This window comes from Coregonus lavaretus (genome assembly GCF_964263955.1).
Source record: "Coregonus lavaretus genome assembly, chromosome: 25".
In the NCBI taxonomy this organism is placed as follows: domain Eukaryota; kingdom Metazoa; phylum Chordata; class Actinopteri; order Salmoniformes; family Salmonidae; genus Coregonus; species Coregonus lavaretus.
The window spans coordinates 29,226,213-29,238,475 of record NC_140012.1 but is presented as its reverse complement, the minus strand read 5'-3'; the positions used below and the strand labels follow the sequence as shown (position 1 = coordinate 29,238,475).

At 43.7% G+C, this 12,263-nt stretch overlaps 1 protein-coding gene across 1 annotated transcript in view; it reads left to right on the top strand.

Moving 5' to 3' along the window:
• LOC311100971 (protein TANC2-like) overlaps positions 1-12,263 on the top strand; it is a gene marked incomplete at both ends in the record, with an annotated part of 174,237 nt that overhangs the window by 159,527 nt on the left and 2,447 nt on the right. The window contains 7 exons of the mRNA XM_084141975.1: positions 6,175-6,298; positions 6,651-6,826; positions 7,075-7,207; positions 8,140-8,169; positions 9,421-9,512; positions 11,577-11,723; positions 11,967-12,067. Coding sequence (XP_083998101.1) covers positions 6,175-6,298; positions 6,651-6,826; positions 7,075-7,207; positions 8,140-8,169; positions 9,421-9,512; positions 11,577-11,723; positions 11,967-12,067 — 803 coding nt within the window. The remainder of the gene's footprint in view (positions 1-6,174; positions 6,299-6,650; positions 6,827-7,074; positions 7,208-8,139; positions 8,170-9,420; positions 9,513-11,576; positions 11,724-11,966; positions 12,068-12,263) is intronic.

Below are 12,263 nucleotides of genomic sequence, written 5' to 3'. Positions count from 1 at the left end.
AGTATTTGACCCCTCTGCAAAACATGACTTAGTACTTGGTGGCAAAACCTTTGTTGGCAATCACAGAGGTCAGACGTTTCTTGTAGTTGGCCACCAGGTTTGCACACATCTCAGGAGGGATTTTGTCCCACTCCACTTTGCAGATCTTCTCCAAGTCATTAAGGTTTCGAGGCTGACGTTTGGCAACTCGAACCTTCAGCTCCCTCCACAGATTTTCTATGGGATTAAGGTCTGGAGACTGGCTAGGCCACTCCAGGACCTTAATGTGCTTCTTCTTGAGCCACTCCTTTGTTGCCTTGGCCGTGTGATTTGGGTCATTGTCATGCTGAAATACCCATTCACGACCCATTTTCAATGCCCTGGCTGAGGGAAGGAGGTTCTCACCCAAGATTTGACGGTACATGGCCCTGTCCATCGTCCCTTTGATGCGGTGAAGTTGTCCTGTCCCCTTAGCAGAAAAACACCCCCAAAGCATAATGTTTCCACCTCTATGTCTGACGGTGGGGATGGTGTTCTTGGGGTCATAGGCAGCATTCCTTCTCCTCCAAACACGGCAAGTTGAGTTGATGCCAAAGAGCTCAATTTTGGTCTCATCTGACCACAACACTTTCACCCAGTTCTCCTCTGAATCATTCAGATGTTCATTGGCAAACTTCAGATGGGCCTGTATATGTGCTTTCTTGAGCAGGGGGACCTTGCGGGCGCTGCAGGATTTCAGTCCTTCACGGCGTAGTGTGTTACCAATTATTTTCTTGGTGACTATAGTCCCAGCTGCCTTGAGATCATTGACAAGATCCTCCCGCGTAGTTCTGGGCGGATTCCTCACCATTCTCATGATCATTGCAACTCCACGAGGTGAGATCTTGCATGGAGCCCCAGGCCGAGGGAGATTGACAGTTATTTTGTGTTTCTTCCATTTGCGAATAATCGCACCAACTGTTGTCACCTTCTCACCAAGCTGCTTGGCGATGGTTTTGTAGCCAATTCCAGCCTTGTGTAGGTCTACAATTTTGTCCCTGACATCCTTGGAGAGCTCTTTGGTCTTGGTCATGGTGGAGAGTTTGGAATCTGATTGATTGATTGCTTCTGTGGACAGGTGTCTTTTATACAGGTAACAAGCTGAGATTAGGAGCACTCCCTTTAAGAGTGTGCTTCTAATCTCAGCTCGTTACCTTTATAAAAGACACCTGGGAGCCAGAAATCTTTCTGATTGAGAGGGGGTCAAATACTTATTTCCCTCATTAAAATGCAAATCAATTTATAACATTTTTGACATGCGTTTTTCTGGATTTTTTTTGTTGTATTCTGTATCTCACTGTTCAAATAAACCTACCATAAAATTATAGCCTGATCATTTCTTTGTCAGTGGGCAAACGTACAAAATCAGCAGGGGATCAAATACTTTTTTCCTTCACTGTATAAGGTCCCACAGTTAACAGTGCATGTCAGAGCAAAAACCAAGCCATGAGTTCGAAGAAATTGTCCGTAGAGCTCCGAGACAGGTTTGTGTCGAGGCACAGATCTGTGGAAGGGTACCAAAACATTTCTGCAGCATTGAAGGTCCCCAAGAACACAGTGGCCTCCATCATTCTTAAATGGAATAAGTTGGAACCACCAAGACTCTTCCTCACCAAGACTCTTCATTCTGACAGGGGTCTAGAGTTCCTCTGTGGAGATGGGAGAACCTTCCAGAAGGACAACCATCTCTGCAGCACTCCACCAATTAGGCCTTTATGGTAGAGTGGCCAGACGGAAGCCACTCCTCAGTAAAAGGCACATGACAGCCCGTTTGGAGTTTGCCAAAAGGCACCTAAAGAATCTCAGACCATGAGAAACAAGATTCTCTGGTCTGATGAAACCAAGATTGAACTCTTTGGCCTGAATGCAGGCGTCACGTCTGGAGGAAACTTGAAACCATCCCTATGGTGGTGGCAGCATCATGCTGAGGGGATGTTTTTCAGCGGCAGCGACTGGGAGACTAGTCAGGATCGAGGCAAAGATGAACGGTGCAAAGTACAGAGATATCCTTGATGAAATCCTGCTCCAGAGCACTCAGGACCTCACATTAAGGGCGAAGGTTCACCTTCCAACAGGACAACGACCCTAAGCACACAGCCAAGACAACGCAGGAGTGGCTTCGGGACAAGTCTCTGAATGTCCTTAAGTGGCCCACCCAGAGCCCGGACTTGAACCTGATCGAACATCTCTGGAGAGACCTGAAAATAGCTGTGCAGCGACGCTCCCCATCCAACCTGACAGAGCTTGAGAGGATCTGCAGCGAAGAATGGGAGAAACTCCCCAAAATACAGGTGTGCTAAGCTTGTAGCGTCATAACCAAGAAGACTCGAGGCTGTAACCGCTTCCCAAGGTGCTTCAACAAAGTACTGAGTAAAGGGTCTGAATACTTATGTAAATGTGATATTTCCGTTGTCACTATGGGGTATTGTGTGTAGATTAATGAGGGGAAAAAACAATGTAATCCATTTTAGAATAAGGCTGTAACGTAACAAAATCTGGAAAAAGTCAAGGGGTCTGAATACTTTCCGAATGCTGTGTGTGTGTGTGTGTGTGTGTGTGTGTGTGTGTGTGTGTGTGTGTGTGTGTGTGTGTGTGTGTGTGTGTGTGTGTGTGTGTGTGTGTGTGTGTGTGTGTGTGTGTGTGTGTGTGTGTGTGTGTGTGTGTGTGTGTGTGTGTGTGTGTGTGTGTGTGTATTTATCTACAGTACCAGTCAAAAGTTTGGACACACCTACTCATTCAAGGGTTTTTCTTTATTTTTACTATTTTCTACATTGTAGAATAATAGTGAAGACATCAAAAGTATGAAATAACACATATGGAATAATGTAGTAACTAAATAAGTGTTAATCAAATCAAAATATATTTGAGATTCTTCAAATAGCCACCCTTTGCCTTGATGACAGCTTTGCACTCTCTTGGCATTCTTTCAACCAGCTTCACCTGGATGCTTTTCCAACAGTCTTGAAGGAGTTCCCACATATGCTGAGCACTTGCTGGCTGCTTTTCCTTCACTCTACCGTCCGACTCATCCTAAACCATCTCAATTGGGTTGATGTCGGGGGATTGTGGAGGCCAGGTCATCTGATGCAGCACTCCATTACTCTCCTTCTTGGTAAAAATACCCCTTACACAGCCTGGAGGTGTGTTGGGTCATTGTCCTGTTAAAAAACAAATGATAGTCCCACTAAGCCCAAACCAGATGGGATGGCGTATCGCTGCAGAATGCTGTGGTAGCCATGCTGGTTAAGTGTGCCTTTAATTCTAAATAAATCACAGACAGTGTCACCAGCAAAGCACCCCCACACTGTAACACCTCCTCCTCCATGCTTTATGGTGGGAACTACACATGCGGAGATCATCCGTTCACCCACAACGCGTCTCACAAAGACATGGCAGTTGGAACTAAAAATCTCTAATTTGGACTCATCAGACCAAAGGACAAATTTCCACCGGTCTAATGTCCATTGCTCGTGTTTCTTGGCCCAAGCAAGTCTCTTCTTCTTATTGGTGTCCTTTAGTAGTGGTTTCTTTGCAGCAATTCGACCATGAAGGCCTGATTCACGCAGTCTCCTCTGAACAGTTGATGTTGAGATGTGTCTGTTACTTGAACTCTGTGAAGCATTTATTTGGGCTGCAATCTGAGGTGCAGTTAACTCTAATGAACTAATCCTCTGCAGCATAGGTAACTCTGGGTCTTCCTTTCCTGTGGCAGTCCACAGGATTTGTGGGAACTCCTTCAAGACTGTTGTAAAAGCATTCCAGGTGAAGCTGGTTGAGAGAATGTCAAGTGTGAAAAGCTGTCATCAAGGCAAAGAGTGTCTACTTTGAAGAATCTCAAATATATAACATATTTTGATTTGTTTAACACTTTTTTTGTTTACTACATGAGTCCATACAGTTGAAGTCAGAAGTTTACATACACCTTAGCCAAATACATTTAAACTCAATTTTTCACAATTCCTGACATTTAATCGTAGTAAAAATTCCCTGTCTTAGGTCAGTTAGGATCACAACTTTATTTTAAGAATGTGAAATGTCAGAATAATAGCAGAGAGAACTATTTATTTCAGCTTTTATTTATTTCATCACATTCCCAGTGGGTCAGAAGTTTACATACACTCAATTAGTATTTGGTAGCATTGCCTTTAAATTGTTTAACTTGGGTCAAACGTTTCGGGTAGCCTTCCACAAGCTTCCCACAATAAGTTGGGTGAATTTTGGCCCATTCCTCCTGACAGAGCTGGTGTAACTGAGTCAGGTTTGTAGGCCTCCTTGCTCGCACACGCTTTTTCAGTTCTGCCCACACATTTTCTATAGGATTGAGGTCAGGGCTTTGTGATGGCCACTCCAATACCTTTACTTTGTTGTCCTTAAGCCATTTTGCCACAACTTTGGAAGTATGCTTGGGGTCATTGTCCATTTGGAAGACCCATTTGCGACCAAGCTTTAACTTCCTTTCAGGTTATGTCGATATAGGACTCGTTTTACTGTGGATATAGATACTTTTGTACCTGTTTCCTCCAGCATCTTCACAAGGTCCTTTGCTGTTGTTCTGGGATTGATTTGCACTTTTCGCACCAAAGTAGACTCATCTCTACGAGACTCCTTCCTGAGCGGTATGACAGCTGCGTGGTCCCATGGTGTTTATACTTGCATACTATTGTGTGTACAGATGAACGTGGTACCTTCAGGCGTTTGGAAATTGCTTCCAAGGATGAACCAGACTTGTGGAGGTCTACAATTTTTTTCCTGAGGTCTTGGCTGATTTCTTTTGATTTTTCCATGATTTCAAGCAAAGAGGCACTGAGTTTGAATGTAGGCCTTGAAATTCATCCACAGGTACACCTCCAATTGACTCAAATGATGTCAATTAGCCTATCAGAAGCGTCTAAAGCAAGCAGCCCCCTTTTTCCTCCAAACATAACGATGGTCATTATGGCTAAACAGTTCTATTTTTGTTTCATCAGACCAGAGGACATTTCTCCAAAAAGTAAGATATTTGTCCCCATGTGCAGTTGCAAACCGTAGTCTGGCCTTTTTATTGTGGTTTTGGAGCAGTGGCTTCTTCCTTGCTGAGCAGCCTTTCAGGTTACGTCGATATAGGACTCGTTTTACTGTGGATATAGATACTTTTGTACCTGTTTCCTCCAGCATCTTCACAAGGTCCTTTGCTGTTGTTCTGGGATTGATTTGCACTTTTCGCACCAAAGTACGTTCATCTCTAGGAGACAGAACGCGTCTCCTTCCTGAGCGGTGTGACGGCTGCGTGGTCCTATGGTGTTTATACTTCGGTACGATTGTTTGTACAGATGAACGTAGTACCTTCAGGAGTTTGGAAATTGCTCCCAAGGATAAACCAGACTTGTGGAGGTCTACCATTTTTTTCTGAGGTCTTGGCTGATTTCTTTTCATTTTCCCATCATGTCAAGCAAAGAGGCACTGAGTTTGAAGGTACGCCTTGAAATACATCTACAGGTACACCTCCAATTGACTCAAATTATGTCAATTAGCCTATCAGAAGCTTCTAAAGCCATGACATCATTTTCTGGAATTTTCCAAGCTGTTTAAAGGCACAGTCAACTTAGTGTATGTAAACTTCTGACCCACTGGAATTGTGATACAGTGAATTATAAGTGAAATAATCTGTCTGTAAACAATTGTTGGAAAAATGACTTGTGTCATGCACAAAGTAGATGTCCTAACCGACTTGCCAAAACTATAGTTTGTTAACAGGAAATGTGTGGAGTGGTTGAAAAACAAATTTTAATGACTCCAACCTAAGTGTATGTAAACTTCTGACTTCCAACTGTATGTGTTATTTCATACTTTTGATGTCTTCACTATTATTCTACAATGTAAAAAATAGTAAAAATAAAGAAAAACCCTTGAATGAGTAGGTGTGTCCAAACTTTTGACTGGTAGTGTATGTGTGCATATGTATGTGTATATATGTATGTGTGGATGATGGGATGTATAGACATTATGGATAGTATATGGATAGAATATGTGGTGTATCTGAAGAATGTGTAGGATAGAATAGTATATGTACAGCAATAGTTGAATAGGGTGGCCTTGACAACAATACAGCATACGGCAATGTTGACAAAAACAGACAGTTGTGTGCTGGATGGTAACGATAGTGTTGTCCTCTCTCAGATCGTGGACCTGCTCCTTACTCACGGAGCAGACGTGAACCTGGCTGACAAGCAGAGCCGAACCCCTCTGATGATGGCTGCATCAGAGGGTCACCTGGGCACTGTGGAGTTCCTACTGGCACAGGGTGAGGGTCAGGAGGAAGAAAACAACATCCACTCATGTCATTGTCATTTACGTTATCTTTGACCTGCTGTCCTTTCATCCTTTTAATTATATACCTCAAACTCTCAATTACTTTTTCTACATCATTATTTTGTTAAATACAATCACCAAAGCATTGATGGTACTTTATTTTACCAATTGACCTTTGACTCCCAATGCTGGCCTCTAACCCCTGACCCCTCTGATCCCCCTGACCCCTCTGATCCCCCTGACCCCTCTGATCCCCCTGACCCCTCTGATCCCCCTGACCCCTCTGATCCCCCTGACCCCTCTGATCCCCCTGACCCCTCTGATCCCCCTGACCCCTCTGCCAGGTGCGTCCCTGTCTCTGATGGACAAGGAGGGGTTAACGGCTCTGAGCTGGGCGTGTCTGAAGGGACACCTGCCCGTGGTGCGCTGTCTGGTGGAGCAGGGGGCTGCTACGGACCATGCTGATAAGAACGGACGCACGCCCCTCGACCTGGCCGCCTTCTACGGGGACTCCGAGGTGGTGAGTGGATGGACAACATTAGGAACAAAAGAGACACACTTGTATTATATGTCTTTTGTCTATCCCGATGTGTTCAAGTATACTGTATGTTCAAGTATAATTATATTTGTGTATATTTTGCTAGCAGTAACTCTCCCAAATTGTAGTACCATCCTATGATTCTACTCTAATGAAGATCATTTTAATCACTACATTTCTCCCTCCTCCCTCCTGTTCCCCCCTCCCCCTTCTGCTGTCTGTCCTCTCAGGTCCAGTTTCTAGTGGACCAGGGGGCGATTATAGAGCATGTGGACTACAGTGGGATGCGTCCTCTGGACCGGGCCGTGGGCTGCAGGAACACCTCCGTGGTGGTTGCCCTGCTCAAGAAGGGAGCAAAGATAGGTATGGAGAATGGACTTAGTGTTAGACTGAAAGCCAATAGAATTTGGGCAGGGGCTGTCCCAAATGGCACCCAATGGGCCCTGGTCAAAAGTAGTGCACTATGTGGGGAATAGGGTGCCATTCGAGACGCAGGCAGGATTTGTAGACAGTGAATGAAATACCTCTCCTGGAAAATAACCCCCATCTCTCCACAGTGCAACAGTTTGGATATTTTGGCTGTTGACAGTTTTAAAAAATTTAACTATCCATGCATACAGTAGGATGACACAGCAATACAGAATCTGTGTCCTAAATAGCAACCTATTTCTTATTTAGTGCACTACTTTTGACCAGAAGTCTCTTTGGCGCTGAGCTAACAGCTAAACCCCCATTGCTACTGTATGTCCCCCCCACCCTGCTGCTGCTGCTGAACCATACTGCAGCTTTTCTCTGTTCTCTCTGGCTAGTCACTCCTCAGATCTTTATGTGTATCTTTGTTGTACTACTGTTAGTGTCTCCTGTATTCTTTCTCTTTCATGTTGTCTCTCTGTCTCTTCCTCTCTCTCAGCTCTCTGGTTCTTTCTTTCTTTCTTCCTTGTTCTTTCTTTATCTATAGTTCTTTTTTTCTATCTCTCTCTCTGCTCTCTCGACAGGTGGTTAGCACTGGCAGTATGTTTTTTTCTTCCTGTGTCTCTTTTTTCTTTCCGCTGGGGCACTTATCCCCGCTTCTCACTGCTGCTTTTTTCTGTTCCTTCTCTCACTCTTCATCTTCCACCACCTCCTTTTTCTCTTTCTCTTTTCTTCCACTCGCCCTCTCTCTCCCACGCACCTTTTTCTGTTTTTTCTTCTTTGATTACTCTGGCCCACTGCTCGCCGCTCCCCCCCCCCCAACACTCACTTCCTCCCTCGCTCATGACCTCTCCCCCTCCCCCCTGATCTCTCTGCGGTACCAGGATGTCAGACGCTGCCCAGTCGGCCCAGAGGTAATCCCAAGGCTGTCGACATCTCACCCCAGCAGGCATTTTGACAGCCCTATCTCCTCTTTCTGTGTTGTCTCTGTGTCGTTATGGTCTAAGTGTCAGCAGGCCAGCTTAGCTACAAACCCCATGCTGAGAAATAACACTCAGGTATTACTATTAGCACTGAGGCCAGGATTCAATCCGATCGCAGGTTATAGGCATTGCAGCTTTTAAAGTCAATGTTCCCGCATTCGTGGAGATCCCGTTCACGGTAAACACTGCATATGTTGGCTCAGTCATAAATTGCCTTTAAAAGCTGCAATGCCTATAACCCGTGATCAGATTGAATCCCAGCCTGACAGAGATATCTATAACTATAACTTGGACTGGTTTTATTTAGAGGTAGATGTTCACATTCCAGTTGGTTATCATATGACAGCATGCCCAGCCTCCAGCATACTACATTGTATCAAGGTGTTTTTTTATTTCCATCACACAGATGCATGATGAACCCCTCCTATACCTTCACTTGGTAATGATCACCAGGGGAACTGCATGCGTCTGTAATGCCTTTTCTCCACTATCCACAGTTCAGATGATTCTACTGTGCATTGTTCATCCTTCTGAAACATTCCTCAGTGTCAGCTAGGCCAGTCAGAAGTCCTGTTCCTACCTACTTCCTCTACCGTTGCCTCACCCTTGCCCTGGTCTGCAGAGCTCTTCTGTGTACTGCTTGCCTAGCTGCTATGAGTCTTCTCGTCATGCAAGAAGCCCACCAACCTTGTCCTCATCTCTCTAGTCTCTGTGTAAACGGGTTTCAAGTATTGCTGTCCGCAGAGAGATACTGTATGACAAGCTATCCTGATTAGGTTAATTGTCTTGCGTCAGAGTGCGATGATTCCGCCTGCACTGACTGGCGCGTAGGAGTGACGCCACCTGATGTAAGACAATTAGATTGGAAGTGACTCAGCCTTTACCAGCCACATAATTTTAGTATTTTGATATCTTTCATATTTCTACCCTTTTGGCTGGGATGTTGTCCCTACAGTGTACTTACTCCTCTACCTAGATCAATAGACTTTAGAAAGAGAATAGCTTAATTTCCTCTGCGGCGGACAGACATCTGCCTAGCTCTGTCATTCCTGCCATTTTGTTTGTTGTTCACATCAGTTGTTGTTGTGTGTTTACTGTGACTCCAAAACAACTCCTACATTCCTCTTATTTTATCTTTCCCTGCTTCTCTCACTCCTTTCTTTCTCATCCTGTGTTGTTCAGGTCCAGCCACGTGGGCCATGGCTACCTCCAAACCTGACATCATGATCACCCTACTGAGCAAGCTGATTGAGGAGGGAGACAGCTTCTATAAGGTGAGATCAGGAAGCCCTACCCGAATCTGAGGAAGGACTGTCACCTATTTATGGAAAATATTAATACATACTGTATAAGAAAGAAAATATCTATACATCAAAGAAAGACAATTTGATCTAATTAAACTGTGATTATTTTATTTTTTTTACACATTTTTATTACAGATTTAGTTATCCACAAGTGCTATACAACTTTTTTTGTTTTAATGGTCAATAAGACCTACAGTTGAAGTCAGAAGTTTACATACACTTAGGTTGGAGTCATTAAAACTTGTTTTTCAACCACTCCACAAATGTCTTGTTAACAAACTATAGTTTTGGCAAGTCGGTTAAGACATCTACTTTGTGCATGACACAAGTAATTTTTCCAACAACTGTTTACAGACAGATTATTTCACTTATAATTCACTGTATCACAATTCCATTGGGTCAGAAGTTTACATACACTGAGTTGACTGTGCCTTTAAACAGCTTGGAAAATTCCAGAAAATGATGTCATGGCGTTAGAAGCTTCTGATAGGCTAATTTACATCATTTGAGTCAATTGGAGGTGTACCTGTGGATGTATTTCAAGGCCTACCTTCAAACTCAGTGCCTCATTGCTTAACATCATGGGAAAATCAAAAGAAATCAGCCAAGACCTCAGAAAAAAAAGTGTAGACCTCCACAAGTCTGGGTCATCCTTGGGAGCAATTTCCAAACATCTGAAGGTACCACGTTCATCTGTACAAACAATAGTACGCAAGTATAAACACCATGGGACCACGCAGCCGTCATACCGCTCAGGAAGGAGACGCGTTCTGTCTCCTAGAGATGAACGTACTTTGGTGCGAAAAGTGCAAATCAATCCCAGAACAACAGCAAAGGACCTTGTGAAGATGCTGGAGGAAACAGATACAAAAGTATCTATATCCACAGTAAAACGAGTCCTATATCGACATAGCCTGAAAGGCCGCTCAGCAAGGAAGAAGCCACTGCTCCAAAACCACCATAAAAAAGCCAGACTACGGTTTGCAACTGCACATGGGGACAAAGATCGTACTTTTTTGAGAAATGTCCTCTGGTCTGATGAAACAAAAATAGAACTGTTTGGCCATAATGACAATTGTTATGTTTGTAGGAAAAAGGGTGTGGCTTGCAAGCCGAAGAAAACTATCCCAACCGTGAAGCAGGTGGGTGGCAGCATCATGCTGTGGGGGTGCTTTGCTGCAGGAGGGACTGGTGCACTTCACAAAATAGATGGCATCATGAGGAAGGAAAGTTATGTGGATATATTGAAGCAACACCTCAAGACATCAGTCAGGAAGTTAAAGCTTGGTCGCAAATGGGTCTTCCAAATGGACAATGACCCCAAGCATACTTCCAAAGTTGTGGCAAAATGGCTTAAGGACAACAAAGTCAAGGTATTGGGCGGCACACAATTGGTCCAGCGTCGTCCAAGGTAGGGGAGGGTTTGGCCGGCAGGGATGTTGGTTCGTTTCCCACAGGGGGCCAGTATGACAAAAAAACTAAACAAACAAAAAAACATGTATGCATTCACTAACTGTAAGTCGCTCTGGATAAGAGCGTCTGCTAAATGACTAAAATGTAAATGTATTGGAGTGGCCATCACAAAGCCCTGACCTCAATCCTATAGAAAATTTGTCGACAGAACTGAAAAAGCGTTTGCGAGCAAGGAGGCCTACAAACCTGACTCAGTTACACCAGCTCTGTCAGGAGGAATGGGCCAACATTCACCTAATTTATTGTGGGAAGCTTGTGGAAGGCTACCCGAAACGTTTGACCCAAGTTAAACTATTTAAAGGCAATACTACCAAATACTAATTGAGTGTATGTAAACTTCTGACCCACTGGGAATGTGATGAAAGAAATAAAAGCTGAAATAAATCACTCTCTACAATTATTCTGACATTTCACCTTCTTAAAATAAAGTTGTGATCCTAACTGACCTAAGACAGGGAATTTTTACTAGGATTAAATGTCAGGAATTGTGAATGTAAACTTCCGACTTCAACTGTATATGTTGTCTGTCTTGTATGTTGTGTGTGTCGGTGTGTTCAAAAGAAAGGGAAAGTGAAGGAGGCAGCGCAGCGGTATCAGTACGCCATCAAAAAGTTCCCCCGTGAAGGCTTCAGTGAGGACCTCAAGACTTTCAGGGAGCTCAAAGTGTCCATCTTCCTCAATCTGTCCCGATGTAGGAGGAAAATGAACGTGAGTTGGTGGGCTCTGACCATGGATGCATCACAAATGGCACCCTATTCCCTATATAGTGCCCTACTTTTGACAAGAGCCCTGTGGGCCATCTATATTATATTATCTATATGTAATAGTGCAAAGTATGGTAATAGTATAGGTGATATGCATTATAGTACTGTACCTATAATATTACCTCTATTTTACCTCAGTAATTATTTGTACGTTTCTGACTCATGGATCACTTGTTATTGCTCTCAGGACTTTGGGATGGCTGAGGAGTTTGCTACAAAAGCGCTTGAATTGAAACCAAAATCCTACGAAGCGTACTATGCCAGAGCCCGTGCCAAGCGTAGCAGCAGGTATTTATTTCCCCTGCACATCCCTGCTATCCATCTACTGTAGAATAGTTTACCTATTCCGCTTCGTTCTCTTATCTTCTTCAGTCTCTCATCAAACAGTTTTCCTCCTTTTTTGACCAATTGATTTAAAATTAGTTCATTTTCACAGCAGTTTTAAAAATACAATACAATCATTCCATGTAAGTATATAAACCTT